The sequence below is a fragment of the Lynx rufus genome, unplaced genomic scaffold, assembly GCF_022079265.1.
Source record: "Lynx rufus isolate CCGP_SWC_20201006 ecotype Redwood Valley unplaced genomic scaffold, mLynRuf1.p SCAF_27, whole genome shotgun sequence".
Lineage (NCBI taxonomy): Eukaryota > Metazoa > Chordata > Mammalia > Carnivora > Felidae > Lynx > Lynx rufus.
This window is the reverse complement of record NW_025814842.1, coordinates 2,137,433-2,157,233: the sequence shown is the minus strand read 5'-3', so window position 1 is coordinate 2,157,233 and position 19,801 is coordinate 2,137,433. Positions and strand designations below refer to the sequence as shown.

Genomic DNA, 19,801 nt, shown 5'->3' with positions numbered 1-19,801 from the left:
GTATCTTACTGATCACAAAAGCATTTGTATACTGGAAAGAAGCGAGACACAGATGTGGGGCATCTCTTTGATTTAAACTCGATCGCACTGCAGTTTTAATCTACTCCGGTAAATTAAGCTGTCTCTTCGGTTGAACTTTTCCTGTAATCGGGCTTTTTATCTTTGACATACGGAAGGGAGATTGTTTTTAGAGGAATTTCCAGACCCGTTATACAACTAAATTACTCTCAAGTAATACATGAGCCAGTATTAACTTACTAGTCTCCGTGATGATTCCTCGTGTGGTAAGGTTTCCAGTGAGAAGTAAATTGAAATGATTGGTGATGCTTGGTTGGTGTACTATCTGATCACTTTGGGCACGAGACAAATCTAATTGTTAGTGTACAAATATCTGCCCCCTGCAGTATCCGTGCTGCAGCCTTGGGTCTAGAAAGGAAGGTTATCCTTGTCTAGCAGATGAGGAACCTGAAATCCAGGCATTTATTCTTTCAGCAAGTAGACCACCCACTGTGTGCCAGGCCCCGAGAATATGGGACTGAACAGACCAAGGGTCCCACCCTCAGGGGCCTTGCTGTCCACTGGGGAGGAGAGAGATAATCCACAAGATGAATGATTAACCATAGGGTCCATTAGCCAGCGAGTGGGAAGTGCTAAAGAGAGCCAGAAAGCAGGGAAGGGACGGGAGAGGTGGGCTTGTGGGGGGTGGGGGGTGGGGGGGGAGAAGGTCTCGGCCATGGATAAGATGGCCCAGGGAAGGCCTTGCTGATTTTGAATGTGGAATCAAGGGAGCTGAGGGAGTGCGTTACCTGAGGCAGTCTGGAGCTTTCTAGGCCGAAAGGGTTTCAGCCATCAGGATCCAGGAGTGCCAAGGCCCAGAGGCAGAAGCAGCAAGGCCGCGTGACGGTGCTGAAGCCAGCAGGGAGGGGAGAGGAGGAGGAGGAGGAGGAGGAGGAGGAGGAAGTGAGGTCGGACAGACAACAGGGTCAGGTCACGTGGCACCTTCTGGGCCCCTTCCAGGACCTGGGCTCTGGTGCCGAGGAGGGAGGCTCTTGTGCGGCTTGAGCAGGAACTGCCATGAACTCGCCTCCTTGGTGGTTTTTTTGTCTGTCTTTTTTGAGTTCATTTATTTATTTTGAGAGAGAGAAAGTGAGAATGGGGAGGGGCAGAGAGAGAGAGAGAGAGGGAGGGAGAGAATCCCAAGGGTCAGCGCCGAGCCCTCTCGCAAGCTACGGTTTTCCGCCATCGGCACTATTCTTGGTCCAGTCCACGAGGCCGGACGCCCAAACAGCGGTGCCTCCTAGAGCAGCTGGAGTCCCACAAGGAAGGGGACGGCACAAGTAATGACAGGGCTTGTGGCTCCTCCGTGGGGCCAGGACGCCGGGTGTGCGACGTTCCACAGCTCCTTCTAGGGAGCCCAGTACCGCCTCTCCTGTCCTGTCACGCCCGCCTGTGTTTATGCCTGAGACTTGACTTGAAAGGCTGCGGTGTCTTGGCGGTCCGGCGTGAGCCTCACGCCGGAGGTGGACTTACTGACGTGTGCAGATGCCTCTGGGGTGCTGTTTATTTTCTGCAATAGTAAGTTTGCCGGCTTTTAACTTTTCTCCGGTTAGGCTTGTCGCCAGCCGCCCATCGGATGGTTTCAGAGGGAGTGAGAGCAGTCGCGCACGCCTGTGTGTCGTCCGAGCGAGTTTTCTCCTCTGACGCTTCATCTCAATGCCGCACTGTTTCGAGGGACTTCTGTCCCTGCAGATAAGAAGTGATGTTAGGGGCGCCTGGGTGGCGCAGTCGGTTAAGCGTCCGACTTCAGCCAGGTCACGATCTCGCGGTCCGTGAGTTCGAGCCCCGCGTCGGGCTCTGGGCTGATGGCTCGGAGCCTGGAGCCTGTTTCCGATTCTGTGTCTCCCTCTCTCTCTGCCCCTCCCCCGTTCATGCTCTGTCTCTCTCTGTCCCAAAAATAAATAAACGTTGAAAAAAAAAAAATTTAAAAAAAAAAAAAAAAGAAGAAGTGATGTTAATTCTCCCATCAAATTCAAGGTCTCCTGATTGGGAACCTTCTAGGAATTCAGGCTAACACGTTTACATCTTCTGTCTGCTTTGATTCGAGCTGCTTTACTGGAAGGACCAACACGTCTTTGTTCTGATTGGAAGCAAAGGACTTGAGAAAACCAAGCATTTTTATTAACAATTACTCTATTACTTTATCTATTTTTAACTCATTTTCATTGGTTATTTGATTTATTTGGTTTATTCACGTTTTATCATTAGGACTTAGAGGAAAGAGAATGCTTACATAAAAATATATTAGAAGTAGAGTAGCGAGATGTCTGTTAATTTTCTGTTTCTTTCTGACTTTGGGTTGTCAGTGTGTATATGTGTGTGTCCTAAATTTGCTTCATTTTCACAGTTGCTAATTACTGTGATTACCTTGTCACCATGATTTAAAGATGGGACTGGTTAAATATCATTGGAGGATAATTTTAGAAAAACCAAAGAGACCAATTTAAAAAAAGAATCAATTTTAGGAAAATGAAAAATTACCAGATATAAATGATTAAATTGGTGCAGCCGTTCTGGAGAGAAGTTCAGTAATGATTATCAAAAGCCTCAGAAGTAACCGTGCATACTTTTTGACCCAGGAATCCCATAATGCGACTTAGAGGAGTCTGTCACGGGAGAATAGTGAGATGTGTGTGGATGTTGCCCGGCCGGCCAGCTCCTGGCATATTGCGGTTCACGCTTGCCATGCTCTGGAAGCCGCTCAGATGTTCAGCAACAGGGGATCAGTCTAATTATAGCCCATCCCATATGTTGGGTTATCACGCAGCAGTTACAAATCCTGAAGTTTTGAAATAGTTAATGACACGGGGAAATGTTTGAGATACTGCTAGAAATGTTGAAGATTTCTAAAATGTTTCTACACACAAAGGGGATGTCTGTAAAGAAGGAGACTGGTAACACTCTACATTAACAACAGTCATTTCTAAATAGTAATATTCTTGAGGATTTCATTTTCTTTTTTTAAACTTTTTTTAATGTTTGTTTATTTTTGAGAGAGACAGAGACAGAATGTGAGTGGGTTAGGGGCAGAGAGAGAGACACAGAATCCGAAGCAGGCTCCAGGCTCCGAGCTGTCAGCACAGAGCCCGACGCGGGGCTCGAACTCACGAAATGTGAGATCGTGACCTGAGCTGAAGTCAGTCGCTCAACCGACTGAGCCACCCAGCGTACCCCAAGGATTTCATTTTCTTCTTAATACATTTCTATGTTTCCTCCCTCTCCTTTCTGCACTAAAAATATTTTTATGATCAGAAAGAAACAAATTCCATTTTAAGAAATGTATAGCGATTCAGTCCAACAGAAATGTACTGTGAGCCGCAAATTCATACTTTGACTTAGCCACATTGAGAGGTAAATGGAAGAAAATTAATACATTAATAACCCAAGATATCAGAATGTTACTTCAACATGTAAACAGAATTAAAAAGTAAAAGATATTTATGTATATTTTTCACGCTAAGACTTTGAAATCTGGTATGTATTTATAACACCTCAATTCAGACTGGCCACTCTTGTACCGTTCAGTGGCCGTGGTGGCTCAGGGCCTCTCTGTTGGACAGAAAGCCATCGAATGTTCGAATTCTGTGCTGCTGAGGTAGTTCACATGAATGAAAGGTTTTTACTCTTTGAAGATTAAGGTACCATCTGAACTCATTAAATTCTGTGTAACTGAGCCAGGCATAAGCATATCCCATACTTGTAGATTTTAATTACTGGGTTTTTTTTTTAATCTTCTAGAGAATACCAGCCAATGTCAGGTCCCCAAAGGTCAGTTCAGGCGTAGTCTTGGGGTCTGCTGTCAGCTGTGTGAACGTCTGTCGCCTGCCTGTCTTCCTTCCCTCATTCCCCTGATAGACGCGTAGACATAAAGAATATAGATAGAAAACACCAGCTTTAGAATCACAGAATCACACTTCACCGGCTGTGATGGAGCTTCAGTTTTTCTCATCTGTAAAATGGGCATAGTAACTCTTCCCCTCACGGGGTTAAAAAGCGGAAGGAGCTGAATGGGTGTTGAGCACTTAACACAGTGTTGGTCACACGGCAGATACCCAGCCAACTAGCCACCCGGGCGCCCTGCATATATCCAGCTCTTCCTTTAACTAGAACAGGATTTCCGTGAAACGCTGGCTGTTACTATTTATAAGTTAGTCAGATACTTACCGTTATGTTCTATTCAGTTACTTAAAAGCCTGCTACGTTATTTCATGCTGAATTTTGTACTGCACTGAAATTTGAATTGTGAAAGCACCGAATTCGTGCATTAAGCTGTGTTACCTGTTGGTGGTGTTTGTGGGACGTTTTCCCCCTTGGAATCATATTTAGTATTATTCTCAGATTGCTTTCTTATTTTCTGTACTTGACCAGGAAGGCTCTGCTCCCCCTGGTGCTAGAGCTTGTCCGTGGAACGTTTAGTGAATGTTTAGTCCAAGTGGGTTCCAGGCTTGGAGCCTCCACCTTGAACAGGAAGAGGAGAGACTGCTCTCTGTGTGGCTCTGGGAGGTGACCTCACAAGTCCCCAGCCTGCTGGCTCTTGAGCTGTGAGATGCAGCGTGGATTTTCACATTCCACCAGAGGAGATCTGAGGAATTCTGAGCTGATGCTGAATTCCTTGTTTGTTTATTGATGTGTTTTTTAGCTTCCAGGAGCACCAGCCTTCCCCCGGGTGCCGGAGAACGCTCCAGACGACAGTTTGCATTTGCCTCAACCCAGGGTTTCTCTGACCGTCCCATTTCCTGGAAGCGTTGCCTCGGGTTTCCCGTCCCGTTAAATCTAGTTTGCCTTCCGCTTACCCAGGCCCCCCCGCGGGCCCAAGCCAGACCCTCCTCTGGACTCCGTGTGGAGAGCTGCTTGGTGGTGTGATTGCGGCCCTCCGCGTTTGGGGGCTGCTCCCCTCTTCCTTGGGGGTGGCCTTCCGACCGCCCCCCTGCACCTGAACCTGCACCCGCCCCGCCCACCGCACCTGCCGCAGCCGCTCCTTCCAGACCTTTCCTGGTTTCCTGCTTCTGCGGAGTAAATCCTCCACACGCACGACCCTTCTCCTGCCTCTGTGCCGCTTCTCCCTCTAGAAGGCCCTCGGGCAGGTGCCATGTTTAGCACCTCTTTGGCTCTTGACCCCCTTCCCTGGTGCCTGTCTTTGCCTGAAGGGCGAGCTCTGCGGGTGGGAGGAACGTCTGTTAGTGCGTCTGTTCCCAAAGCGCACGCGCACGTGGGACGAGGGGGCTGGACGAGGGGGGTGCTGTCGTGTCTGCCCCGGAAGTACCGGCCCTCCCCGTCCCTCCCTCGCGGCTGCTCTGACCTCTGAGTTAGGAGCTCTCCTCCCCTTCATTCCAGAGAGAATCTGCGAGGAGCCCTCGGCCCCTCCTTGCTGGACTCGTGCAGTCGAAGTGTATCCTGTTTACATTTCTGGCAGCGTTTCTTTTATTTGGACGGTGGCCCAAGGCGCACAACCCGGCCCTGGTGGGTTTAAAAAAAAAGCAGCAGCCGATTTCCGAGGAGATGGGCTGTGGCTGGTGGGGGGCACCTTCGGGCCTCACCGGGTTCCTCGCGCACCTGCGGCCTTCGTTCTGCAGGAACAGCTCGTTTGATCTGCCAGCATTTTAGGTGTGTCTGGGCTCTGGAATTTGCTGTGGGAAGAGCTTAGTGAGGAGTGGCCGAAAAGATTCGCTTTGATTGGGGACTAAACTCAGCACATGTAGTTTGAAATGAGATGACAGGATTTGCCGTCTTGGGTCTCCATCCAATAAAGCTGAACCCCCCCCCAAACCCACCCAATTGTACATCCCCAGCAGACGGGGACTCTGTTCTTTGACCAGAAGTTTCAGTGGCTGGATTTAGAAGTCGTCTTAAAACTGTGTTCTTTGAACAGGTTAAAGTGTTACATCGTATTGAGATGAAGTCACCAAACGGCTTCAGACTTTTAACTGTTCGCTTTAGGTAACTGAATCAAGCGTATGGTTATCAAAAAGTGAATACTTGTGTAACACTGTTACTGAGAGAACGATGAATGACACAAGCAGACTGCCTTCTCCCTTAACTTCTCCTCTTTTTCCTACTGAGTATATGTGGATTTTAGGATTTTCTGGGCTTTGTGTTTCAGGAAGTAGGTCTTTGGTGGGAAGAAATGAGGCAAGGTGCTGATCGCAGCCTGCCTCCTATATTCTGGTGTCTTGGAAGCACTGCAGCTCCATACAATGATGGCGACACCTGTAACGATCCGTTCTGCAAAAGCACAGCGGGCAGAACATTCCCAAGACTTGATACTCTGTCTAAAAAGGAAGAAAAAGGGGGCCCCGATTTTAGGCAGATGTCCCAAAGGGGAAACCTCTCCTTGATGTCCATTTTGGGTGTTCAGAATAAAGGTGGCAGAGAATGGTTCTTCACTGGGACACACTTAAAAAGGCAAAAGAGACCTCTCTTTTCTCGGTACTTTTCTCCTTCGTATGCAGAGACGTCGATTCAGAAAACGACTCTAGCTAACCAGAGTAATTCAAAGTTCGTCAGCAGTTTTCTCACTTTCCCTGGGTTTTTAAAGAGAGAGAAATAAGGAGCCTTTTCTTCGTGTTTGGGTGAAGTTCATTTGGACCGTGTCCAAGCTTGCCTGGGTGGTAGTGTGTGGTGGGAACACAGGCTGCTTTTGGATAGACCAGGGTGTTTTAAGCCAAACTTGTGTTCACCCCAGTAATTAGGCAAGGCCTGGTTGGTGCAGTGTTGAAAGCAGTCTTGGAAACGATCGCTCGGGCCTCCAAGTCCGTTTTGATTCCCTGCCTTCATCTCTGACACATGAAAATGAAACCCCCCGGGAGCAGAGGTTCAGTTTACTGTGTGAGTGAGGATGTGCTCCTTGTCGAGCCAGACTTTTTGATGTGTCAGAAGAGCACTGTGTGTCAGACCGCATTTCCTGAGTTGAACTTGAGCGGGCTGGATTTTCAGGAGAGGTAGTTGGGTTGGTCACCTGACCTGGGGCTGGGGCTGGGGCTGGGGGAGGGCTCGAATCCCGACCCAGCCCCTCTGCCGGAAGAGGGGCCTTGTGTGCGAGGACGGTGGGAGCCTTTGTCTGGTTTCCGCAAGGGTGCTGTGACCCTGTGCCAAGAACCTCAGCAGAGAGGTCTCTTCTGCCTTCTCTGTGCTCAGATATTTCTTGCCCCGCGTAATGTGGAGAATGTGAAACATCTTTGTTCTCTTGGGTTCTTGAAGCTTTCCGAGACTGTCCTTTTGGGCAGGCGGGAGTTTGGTGTGACGTTGTCAGAAAATGGGGAGACGGGAAGGACCCAGAGGGAGGAATGGGGTGGTTGGAACCCAGAGGAAGGAGAGCTGAGGATTTATTCAAGTCCTGTTTTCCTCTGGGTGGGTTCTAGTCCATTGGTGCCAGGTTGAAATTAACCTGCGCTTCAGGCTCTGCTGAGACCCATCCATCTCATTTTCCTGCTAATCTCCACCCTCCTACCCCACCCCTGGTAAACCTTACCTTTCCACACCACGAAATTGGAACATTTACTGTCATGGCTGCTAGTTAGCTTTTGAAAAAACGTTTTGGGGGGCGCCTGGGTGCGCAGTCGGTTGAGCGTCCGACTTCAGCCAGGTCACGATCTCGCGCTCCGTGAGTTCGAGCCCCGCGTCAGGCTCTGGGCTGATGGCTCGGAGCCTGGAGCCTGTTTCCGATTCTGTGTCTCCCTCTCTCTCTGCCCCTCCCCCGCTCATGCTCTGTCTCTCTCTGTCCCAAAAATAAATAAACGTTGAAAAAAAAAATTAAAAAAAAAAAAAAAGAAAAAACGTTTTGGGGGCGCTTGGGTGGCGCAGCCGGTTAAGCGTCCGACATCAGCCAGGTCACGATCTCACAGTTCGTGAGATCGAGCCCCGCCCCCCCCCACCGCCTCCCGGTCGGGCTCCATGCTGACAGTGCAAAGCCTGCTTGGGATTCTCTCTCCCTCTCGCTCTGCCCCTCCCCCACTCGTGCTCGCTCTCTCAAAAATAAATAATAAACTTAAAAAATAATAAAATAAAAATATATTTTGAGATAATTCTAGGTTCCCAGGCACTTGCAAAGATAGCAGGGGAGAGGTATCACGGTTTTCCCCCGTGGTTACATTTTCTAGAACTCCAGTGCACTATCACCATCAGGAAATTGACATTGTTACTGTGTGTGTGTGTGTGTGTGTGTGTGTGTGTGTGTGTGTGTGTGTGTAGATCTCCAGCTACCCTGGGACCGTCCCCCACCCCCCTGCTTCCTCTGCCGTTCCCAGTCCCTGGCAGCCACTAATTTGTGTTCTGTCTTTATAATTTTGTCACTTCAAGAATAGTCTATACACAGAATCACATAGCATGTGATCTTCTGAGACTGGCTTTTTTTTTTTTTTTACTCAGCATAATTTTTTTTGAGCCCCGTCCAGGTTGTTCCATGAATCAAGTGTTCATTCCCTTTTACTGCCATGTCCTTTTTCCTGGTACGGGGGCCCCACAGCGTGTGACCATTTGTCTATTGAAGGACTTTGGGGCTGTTTCCAGCTCTAGGCTGTTATGAATAAAGCTGCTATGAACATTCTTGCACATGTTTCTGTGCGGACGTAAATTCTCATTTCTCTGAGGTCAGTGCCCAGGAGTGAGATGGCTGGATTGTTTGATAAATACAGGTTTAATTTTTTAAGAAACCGGAAAACGGTTTCCAGAGTGGCTGTGCCGCCTTAGATCCCGTCAACAATGAATGAGAGATTAAATACCTCTGCGCCCTCACCACCCTCTGGTGTTGTCACTGGTTTTGTTTGTTCGTTTCAGCTGTTTGAATACTGTGTAACGGTACCTCCTCTGGTCTTAACCTGCTTTGCCCTGATGGCTGGTGGCCTTGAACACCTGGTCTCTCACCTGCTTGCGTGCTCTCTGTGTGTGCTCTCTGGCGAAACGTCTCATCGTGTCTTCTGCCCATTTCCTAACTGGATTGTGTTTCTAACTGTTGAGTTTTGAGTGTTCTGTATAAATTCTGGATTCACGTCCTTTGTCAGATGTGTGGTGGGTATTGCCTCCTAGTCCGTAGAGCATCTTTTCAGCCTCTTCAGAGAGTCTCCTGAAGAGCACAGTCTTAATTTTGATGAAGTCCAGCTTCTTGATGTTTTCTTTTATAAATTATGCATTGCGTCACCTAGGAACTATTCACTGAACTGTAGATCCGGAAGATTTTCTCCTACGTTCTAGTTTTGCCTCTTGAGTGGATTCTGTATAAAATGTGAGGTTGGAGGTCAGGGTTCTTTTTTCCTTTGCCTGTGGATGCCCAGTTGCTCCCGCATCATTTGTTGAAAAGGCTGTTCTCCCTCTCTGTGATTGGATCTTTATAAAACTCAGTGGGCCACACTTATGTGGGGCCATCTCTGGGTTCTCAGTTGTGTTCAGTTGATCTATGTGTCTGTTCCTGTCCTGTCACCAGTACCGCACAATCTTGATTACCATAGCTACATAGTAAGTGTTGAAATTGAGTTGAGTGATTCCTTTCACTGAGTTTCTTTTTCTAAATTGTTGCAGCTAACCTAATACCTTTCCAAAAATTTTAGGATAGCTATACACACACACACACACACACACACACACACACATCTATATACAGCACTCATATATCCATATTCGTGCCCCTAAAAGATCTTGCTGGGATTTATAGAAATTGTGTTAGACTTGTATATCAATTTAGAGAAAATATTTACTATTTTGAAACTCCCAATCCATGAACATGGTATGTCTCTCCATTTGTTAGGTTGACTTTGGTTTCTTTCGTCAACATTTTGTAGTTTTCAACGTACAGGTCCTGGACATGTTTTATACGATTTCTACTTTCTTAATGATTGTTGATACGGCATTTTAAATTACAGTTTCCACACGTTCATTGCTAGCAAGTAGAAAGACATTTGATTTCTGTAGGTTAATTTTACATCCGGCGACCTTGCCGAATGAATTCACGAGGAAGTTTTTTTGGTAGATGCCTTGGAATTTTCCACATAGACCATCATTTCATTTTATCTGCAAACAGACTCAGTTTCATTTTTCCTTCTTGCTGATCTCTATACCTTGCATGTCTTTACCTTGCCATTACCGGCTAGAACTACCACTACTGTATTGATTGGCACCTCCACAAGTGGGCGCCTTCTCTTGTTCCTGATTTTAGAGAAAAGGATTCAGTCCTTCACTGTTAATTATGACATTAGCTGTCAGTTTTTGTGAGTCTTCTCAAAGTTAAGGAAGTTCTCCTCTATTCCTAGTTTTCTGAGTATTTTTATGGTGAATGGTTATCGATTGTTTTAATTCATAGGTCTGTTTCCCTAGCTAGATTCCGAGTTTCTACAGATCAGACTCTGCTTCCTAAACCTGTTTACCCATGGTGCCTGTGGGCCTTGGACATGTGTTTGTGGATCAGTAGAAATGGGCCTGGTTATGGATGGCAGATGAGTGTGGGCCCCGAGGAGGGAACTCGCAGGAACATCTGTCACCGCACAGTCCCGGTCTAGACCTGGAGGAAAAATTGCACTACTCTTTTTGGTCCCCGTTACCATCCGGCTCAGTGTTTCGATGCAGAAATGAAAGTTGTAGGCGCCACACATGCTACAGCAGGGATACAAGGAAGGCACAACTGATGATGAATGAATCCGCTCTGACCCAAGTTGTTGGACGTGAAACTTCCACTGAGTTGTACAGTTTAAATGGGGGGATTGTATGTGACATATATCCTATAAAGCCGTTACTATTACTATTTTTTAATGTTTATTTTTGAGACAGAGCATGAGCGGGGGAGGGGTGGAGGAGAGACAGTGGGAGACACAGAATCCGAGGCAGGCTCCAGGCTCCGAGCTGTCAGCACAGAGCCTGATGCGGGGCTCGAACTCATCAATGGCGAGATCGTGACCTGAGCCAAAGTCAGACGCTCAACTGACTAAGCCTCCCAGGTGCCCTGATTATTATTGTTTTTTTAAAGCAAGTGCCCAGTAGCAGTGAGGTCCTGGTGTTCTCTGTGCCGGGAGACGAGTTACTGCCCCCTGTCGTTCCAGGCCCCACCAGACCACCCTGAGCCTGCGAAGGCTTTTGCAGACAGGCCCCCCGCTGGTCTTTGCCCCCCCCCCCCCCCCCGCAGGATTCACGGTGCCAGAGAGCGTTCATTGGGTCCCCTCAGAAGAACTCAGAGACTTGCTTCCATACGGTGTTGCTAATTTGGAAGCCCTGGGGTGAGAATGATGAACTGGACCTCGTTACTGCCCAGGGGGGCCGTTATCCCCAGGACAGTGTCCCCCGCAGACTGGACACCTACCTGGGTGGAGGCTGTTTCTCCATCCCCTTTCTTAACCTGTCTGTGAGGTAAGAAAGGGGCCAAGAATACTCTATTTCTAACAGTGAGGAACTAAGCCAAATAATGAAAAACAGCCTCTCCTCATCGCTAACAGCGGCGGCATTCAATCCAGGATGTGCCCACGGGCCCCTGTTTCGGGGGGGCAGGCCGCTCGGCTTGTGCGTCTCGGTTTTGTCCCGTCTGGTGGTTACTGGCCACCTGTTGGTGGCTCGCCCATTCGCTCCAGGCTTTCAGACCCTCGTGTCCTCCTGGTGTCGAGGAGCTGCCAGTTTTCAGCGAGTTGAGACACGGGTGACTTGACCAAACGAACCAGGAGACAGACCCTGGTTGATAGCCTGTGAGTTTGCTGCTGCGTGACGGTCAAGGCCTGTGCCGAGGCCCTCTGTCGTGGTGCGGTCTTGGGAGTGCAATTGAACCCTCTCTGTCTCCTTTATCTCCTAGGGCTCAAGGGTCCTCGTGGATGCGCGAGACAAGCTGGGCATCCCGTGGCAGTATTCGGAAAATGAGAAGCACGGCATGTTTCTCCTGGCCTTTGAGAACAAGGCGGGGCTGCCCGTGGAGCCTGCAACCTTCCAGCTGTACGTCCCCGCCCTGAGCGCTCTCTGGAGGGACTCCGGCATCAGGGAGGCTTTTAGCCGGAGGAGCGAGTTCCAGCTGGTGAGTGAGCCCTCCCCCAGGCTACACGATCGTGATTTTCATGACCGGTTTTGGCCTTCAGAAGTTCCTTAAAAACCGTCAGAGTACAGGCAAGCTGCAAATTGCTGTACATCCTAATATTCAACACCACCACCAGCAAACACACTGGAGGCAAATGAAGCTATCTAAATGGTTCAGCAGGGGCAATATTCATTCATTCTGGCTCAGTAAGTACAAGGAGTACAAAGTATTGTTAAAGCTCCGTGTAACTCAAGGAGCTTAAAAGGTTCAGGCCTTGTGCATGGTGGAAAGGTAACGTCTCCTTGAAACCGCTTTCCGGCTTGTACGGTGCAGCTCCCGGCTGGCAGGTGGTGACTCTTTCCTTCCAGATCAGCTCCTTGGTTGCTAATCCGAACCGTCCACTTGCTTTCTTTGGGTTCTTTCCTTCCGTTTTAATGTCCAAAAGTTTTGAAATATGCCTGGTCGTCTTTGTCATTTAGATTCATTGAAGACACGCCTGTTTGCGTTTGGCTTTTTCCTAACGACCCTTCATTCGCTCTAGACAGGGCTTCAGACTTCCCCTGTAACAGGAGCAGCCGTGCCCGCCGTCCGTCCGTCCGTCCGTCCGTCCACACCCCGGGGGGCCAGAAGCACCTGTGACTCTCACTCCCTTTGCCCTGTGGGCTGGGACCCCACGTTTTGAACCATCAGTCCCTTTCTTGACAGTTTTGCTACAAGATGTATTTTTAAACGGTCTTGTCTACTTTCAGACTTTATGTAAATGGTTTCATAGTGAATATGCTCTCCTGTGACTTGCGACTTCGGAATTCATTCGCGTTGCTGTGGCTGTGGTTCCTTCATTTTCTCTGCGGCCGTCTGCCCACGGTGGGATAAACAGGATCCGTCCGTTCTCTCAGAGCTGTGCTTGGGAACCATTTTCCGTGTTTTGCCACTCCACACAGAACTGCTGTGGTCTCTCTTGTGTGTCTCCAGACGCACGTGTTCGGGGGTTTCCTTGCGACACGTACAGGGTGAGGAGGGCTGCCCAGTCCGCGGACGCCTGTGCCTCCAAATGGACCGGATGCAGCAGGTCATGTTCCGGGGTGGTCGTCCCTGTACCACCTCTGCCAGCAGCAGAAAAGGGTCCCCGTTAGCTCTCGTCCTCGCTGATACTAGTGTTACCTGGCTTTAAAATTGTGATAGTAGCTTCTCGTGGTGTCATTGAAATTCCCCTGATGATGCTTATCGGCTCTGTGTGCCTTCTGGGATATGCCTTTGGTGCTTTTGCCACTTTTCTCTAATGAGTCATTTGTATTTTTGTCATGTATTTATGTGGTCTGCCTGGTCGTTTTTTCCGTTCAGTTTCCATATGCTGTTCACCCCGTCGCCCCTAAGGCTGACCTGGCCCACAGCCGTAGCACGGCCGCCGTGACCGGGAGACTCGTGTTGGTTCCATATCGTGAATGAAACAGCAGACGTTTTTCCGGTTGCACCGTTTTCCGCTGGGAACTTCCCTGTGTGCCAGGATCCGGCTCAGGACCCCACATTGCCTTAGTCTGCAGTCAGTGACAGTCCTCTGTCAGTGATGGTCCTCCGTCTTTCCTTGATTTCTGTGACCTTGACACCATTAAAGAGCACCGATCAGTTATTTTGTGGAATGTCCCTACTTGGGTTTGTCTGGTATTTCCTCCTCGTTAGGATGAGATTATTCGTTTTTGGCCAGAAAACTGCAGAGGCGATGGTGTGCCCCCTCGTAGCGACACGAGCCTTCGTGGCTCAGTGAAGGCCGTGGCTGCTGGGTTTCTCAGCTGTCAAGCTCCCGGGTACTGTCATATATGCAGTGGGGGGGGGGGGGGGGGTGCTTTGAGGCGATGCAGGTGTCCTGTTGCCCCTGAAGCTTTTGCCCACTCGCCTTAATACCCATCGCTGGATCCAACCGGGGACATTTCTCACCTTGACCTGCTTTTTCAAGTTAACTTCAAAAATTACGGTGGAGGAGCGCCTGGGTGGCTCAGTCGGTTAAGCGGCCGACTTCGGCTCAGGTCATGATCTCACGGTCCGTGAGTTCAAGTCCCGCGTCGGGCTCTGTGCTGACAGCTCAGAGCCTGGAGCCTGTTTCAGATTCCGTGTCTCCCTCTCTCTGACCCTCCCCCATTCATGCTCTGTCTCTCTCTGTCTCAAAAATAAATAAACGTTAAAATAAAATAGAATAGAATAAAATAAAATAAAATTATGGTGGAACAGTCGACAGAACTGGAAGATGCAGTTGTCACAGAAAGAAATCTTAATCTTCTAAAGGGCAGGAACATCCGGAACGGCTAGGGAATACAGCATCTCCGTGTAACACTGGGGTTTGAGTCTTTGTCCCTGTAAAGAACGTGGAATCACTACTACCCGTCGAGAATTGACCAGAGAGGCACATGTAGGCATCCACAGCTGATTACTCAGAGCTCTTGCTTGGTAAGCCTTCCGTCAGGGAGGGTGGTGTGGGGGTGGTTTTGCCAGACTCCTGTCTGCCTTGTTCCACAGTCATGTGGGGGGCAGTCATGTCGAGCTAGGGGCCTCCCAGCTGAGGTCGAGGCCTCGTGCAGGGAAGGACATGGAAATAAGCCGCAGAGGTTAAGGCTTCCAAAGCCCGTCTTCATAGTAATCCCTGCGAGCAACTTGGGCCTCAGAAGCCAGTCTGCGTCTTTCTAACTCCATTCATTCATCCAACACTTAAGGAGCACCTTCTGTGCTGGGCACGGGTGTGATAGGCTGGGGGTATGGCAGTCATAAGGCCAACAATAGCCTGTCCCCGAGAGCCCTTAATCTAGACCTCACCTCGGCGTGGGGTAGGTGAAACTGGTGCAAGGTGGGTACTGGCCTCTGTTTCCGTCTTGTGCGCCCAGCAGCCGGGCTCCCCGAAGACGCGGTGCCCGAGAGGCGTACTGTTCCCGGCAGTCCTGTAGGCTTCACGGCCGCCGTAACCGGGAGCAGCTGCCCCTGGGTTTGGTTCACTGGGTGGTAGGTACATATTTGTTATTCGTCCGTTTGTTTGTTTCTGAGCGGGAGAGAGAGCACGAGCGGGGGAGGGACAGAGAGAGAGGATCGAACCGAAGCAGGCTCTGTGCTGACGGCATGGACCCCACTGCGGGGCTCAGACTCACGAACCGTGGGATCATGACCTGGGCCCAAGCCGGTTGCCCCACCAGCTGAGCCACCCAGGCGCCCCAGGTGTTTGTTTGGGTTTTTTTCTTCAGTTTTTTTAAACATTTATTCGACAGAGACGGCACGGAGGCGGGGCGGAGAGAGGGGGACAGAGGATCCAAAGCAGGCTCCGAACAGTGAACATAGAGCCCGACACGGGGCTCAAACCCACAAACTGTGAGATCGTGACCTGAGCTGAAATCAGGCGTCGGCTGCTTAACCGACTGAGCCACCCAATGTTTGTTATTCTTCTACTTTGTACTTTTCTGTGTGTGTGTTTTTTTTATAAAAATCAGTAGGGCAGCTGGGTAGCTTTGTCGGGTGAGCATCTGAGTCTTGATTTCAGCTCCGGTCATGATGCCACGGTCATGGGATTGAGCCCTGCGTCGGGCCCCACACTGAGCTTGGAGCCTGCTTGGCATTTTCTCCCTTCCCCCTGCCCCCCTAAAGTTAAAGAATAAGTTAAAAATCAGAGCATCTGGTTGAAATGGGGGACAGTAGGCCTTCGTGGTCATTATTGCCGAGGCGTGCAGGCAGGGCCCGCCGTGGGGAACAGAAGCATCTCCGTGCAACACGACCAGGCCCTTCCCTTCCCCATCTGCAGTCCGACCTTGCTCTCTCTCCTCTGGGGACCTTTCTTAAGTGTCACATCCTTTCCAGGGTGATGCTTCATCAACTTGGTTTTCTTTTTTTTTTTTTTCTTTTTTCCTCCCCAGGCGACAGGCCCTTGACAGTCTCTCACTGGAGAGATCCAGCTACTTTGAGAATTGCTGTCCACCAGGTGTTAGACTGTCCCCGTCCCCTCTGCCCTCTGGGTTTACTTGCCAGTCCAGGGAGAGGGAGGAGAAAGGCCTAGTCTGGTGACGGCCGTGTGAGGGCCCTTCCTCCTCGGCGGAGAGCAGGGTGGGTGTGCCGGCCAGGGCTCCTCCCGCTCCAAAGAGGAGGCCGCCTGGCCCTTCTGTGTGGTCCCTGAGGTCGACTGCCAGTCACACGCGGAATTTGATAAGCTCTGCGGCTCAGAAACAAAGCGCACAACCACACTACGTTAGATCTTACCTTTCACAGCGCTTCTGAGACGTAGCAAGGCACACCAGAGGTTTCCTCATAGGTAGACGAACATAAGTATCATCTCTGCCTATGACCTTGTGCTAGCTAAAGACAGTTTTGGGTCTTTAAATGAATTCTGCGATTTATGCGCTAATTCACGTGCCTGTAATATAGAATATGGATAACATATTCACTACTTACCTGTTTTCTGTGATACTTTGAAATTAGGGTCTCGTTCGTTACTACAGTACAGCGGAGGTGGGCACGTTGTCTTTTGTGTATAAGTTCCACCCCGATAGTGACCGTGAGTTTGCACATCGTGGTCCTTGCTGGGCCATGTGGCAGGCGGACACTCACTTAGCCCTCCCTGCGTGCCGGGCGCTGTGCTGAGGTCGAGTTCCATTTGTTCTGAAAGCTGGTGAGACAGACACACTTACAAACAAATAATTGCAGTGAAATGTGCCAAGAAATATAATTGAGGAAGATACAGGCTACGTTAGGCCCAAAGGGAGAAAGTAGGCACTTCCAGCCGGGCAGGGAGGGATGGGGGGAGGTGTTTATGGGGGAGCTGTGTAAAGATGGGAGTGAGGGGCAGCCGGGTGGGGGGGGGGAGGGCATTCAGCAGACGTGCAGGACCGTGAGGCCACCGGGGAACCTCTCTGTGCCTTCCTTGGCACTGTCCCCCTTCTCCTGCTCAGGCCGGTTCGCCTCCCCTGTGGTCACGAGGCGGTGGCGACACAACAGGGTCTCACCAGCGTAGCCACTGCGGGAGCAGGGAGGAGACCGGGCTCGGTGGTGGGGGGAGGCCGCCGGTCTGGCCTGGGTTCCCTGTCCACCCTGTTCCGGCCCGGGAACGAGGGGCGGTGTGGAGCAGTGCAGGACCCCCATATGCCTCAGAACCGCTGTGTGCTTGCAGCCGCTCTCAGGTTTCCAGAAGTGGCTCAGTGGTGGGCGGGCGGAGGCCGGCTGCTGGGCTCCCTCGGAAGGCCCGGTGACAGACTGAGAACTGCGGCCCGAGCACCAGTGGTTCTGACACTCGGTCCCACCTCTTCGGATTTACCGCTCCTGGGGCGATTGCTTCTGCATGACTCTCGGCTCGTTATGTAGTCTACCTCGTGTTCATCACCAGCTCCCCTGACCCTGACCCCTGAGAGCAGCCAGGGGGCTCACCGGGTGCCGACCTGCCTGCCTGAAGGCAGCCAGTGTGCTCTCGAGACTGTGGCCCGACGGCTCCGGAAACGGCTTGGTGTGACCCTAGGTCAGGCGCACCTTCTCGCGCTCAGAGGACCAGACAGTCCCCGGAGTCTCCACGTGACCTCCCGTTGTCCGATTGTGAGCCCAGCATCCGTGCAGATGGCGGGGAGGCCGCGCGGGTGGACGTGTGGCACGCACACAGGACGATTCACGTCGACCGTGGACACTCGGTGCATCCTTTCCGTTCCTCTTTCAAAGGGGTGGGACGTTGTGTTGGCTTGACGATGTCTTCTGTCTCCTGCTTTGAAGACGGAATCGAAGGCTCCGCTCAGAGAAGCACGTTTACGCTGACGGCCCCGGGTTTCTTGATTCCTGGAAATGAAAGGATTCTGCTTAGTACAGAGATTTATTCCCCCCCCCCCCCCCCCCCCGTCACGTTTAAAGGAATCGAGTCTTCCCGACCTCAGCAGAGGAGCTCGGAGAGGCTGAGTGCACCGGCTGAATTGTAGATGGACAGGACAGCTGTTCGTCATGGGCGTGTGCGGGTGCTGCCCCCTGACAGTCCTCTGAGTGTGACAGTTTAAGAGGGACATGACCCTGTGGCCTCGGGTAACTTTATACTACATACTGGCTCATAATTTATGATTTTATACTTTACGCCATCAAAAGAATCACTGGACGCGGCACCCTAGCGCCTGACGGAAAACCCACACGTGTCGTGCTCACCTTTTGTGGCCCCCAGGGCTTGACTTCCTGCACGGCCACGATCCGTGTTGGCCCTGCCTCGTCGCCTGCTCCGCCCGGCCCTCACCCCACGGACGCGAGCCGTGTAAGGGCTGTAGAGACGCGGCTCGCGAGCCCTCGGGCTGGGAACGCCCCTCCGTCGGGCCCTGGGAGAGTAGGGCCCCACGTCCTCCTCTGCCTCCTGTGGCAAACATCAGTTAGGCCACGTGCCCCTTCCTCCATCTTAGAAAAGATCGGACCGGCCCCCTTTCAAAAAGGCCGGACGCCCTGGCTCACGTTCGCGAGCTTTCTTAGGAAGCCTCTGAGACAGCAGAGAGCCAGGCCAAACGGAGGACGAGGCGCCTTGCGGCCACAGTAACTTCCGTGGCTTCGAGCGCGCCGGAGACCAGGGGCCCGGCCGTGATGGGCACGGCCCCCTGCAGCCGGCCCTTCCTGCTAGGGAGGACGTGTGCCCTCAGGGCTTGGCGGCTCCCTGGTGGCTGGCCGGTGGGCAAGGCCGGGGGTGGCGGCGTGCCTGGGAAAGGACAGGTCGCGTCCGCGGGCTGTCTGGGGAGAACACGGCGCTCGCCGCCGGTCTCTGAAGGCTCCGTGGCTGGTCTGCCTGCGCTCCGCCCGGCCCGCCCGACGTCCCTGGAAACCTTTGGCCTTTTCCTCTTCCCTCTGCTCTCGAGACGCCCTGTGGTCGTGCTTCTTTAAGGAGCTGTCCTGGGAGGTGTCAGGCCAGAGGGGGGCAGGGGGGCCCCCAGCAGGTGCGCGAGCACAGAGCCTTTAGCGCGTGATGCTCCTCGCGGTGCAACTTGGGGCATTCCAGAGAACCTTTCTGCTTTGGGGATGCGGGTCTCCTGCTGTTGGCCGATGCTGAGTGCTCCTGGGCGTCCCCTACTCCGTGACCTCTGGCTGCACGTGGCAGGAAGCCCCAGACGGAGGCGCCGTCTTCTCCCCTCATGTCACAAGTGGCAGGACAGCCAGTCCGGGGGTGGTAGCGAGGGCCTCTGTCCAGGCCCTTGCGGTGACCTTCCACGGGGCTCCTTGCCTGGACGTGCGCCCCGGACGGCGGCGGGAGGAGGGCCAGAGGAGCAGGGCGACGTCCTCGTGAGTGTGGCGGGAGCCGAGTCCCCCGCTGGTGCGGGCCCTCAGCGGCCCGGTGTTCCTGACGGAGACACACGGCTGCCTGCGCCAGAGGCCCGTTGGGACCTTCCCGCCTCTCACACGATGGGGGAGGGGGTCGGTGGTCCGTGTGGAGCCCCCGCGAGGGAGAGTCGGGTCTGTAAGTTACTTTGGCCCCCTGTGTTGAGCGAGGAGACCGTCGGAAGAGCACGTAATGTTCCTCCACGTATACGGGCTGCTGGAGATACCTCGCAACTGGGCTTTCAGTCTCGTGTGTCCTTTCTAATTGTGTGGAGCGCGTTCGTTCAGCAAGTATTTGTGGAGCAGCCACCGTGTGTCCCCGGGAAATAGCAGCAAACAGGCACCACATGGAGCGGACCTCCTGATAAGAAGAGACAGTCGTGCGTGCCCCCGCCTGCCCGGGCACGTGTGCTGTGTGTGTTAGAGGAGAACAAGCAGGGACCTGGGGTAGAGAATGGAGGGCTAGCTGGGTAAACAGGGCGGCGGTTA

At 51.8% G+C, this 19,801-nt stretch overlaps 1 protein-coding gene across 1 annotated transcript in view; it reads left to right on the top strand.

Annotated features, from left to right (window-relative positions):
- Window positions 1-19,801, top strand: part of GNA12 (G protein subunit alpha 12) — a 108,895-nt gene that overhangs the window by 32,205 nt on the left and 56,889 nt on the right. Inside the window, exon 2 of the mRNA XM_047089312.1 lies at window positions 11,816-12,031. Coding sequence (XP_046945268.1) covers window positions 11,816-12,031 — 216 coding nt within the window. The remainder of the gene's footprint in view (window positions 1-11,815; window positions 12,032-19,801) is intronic.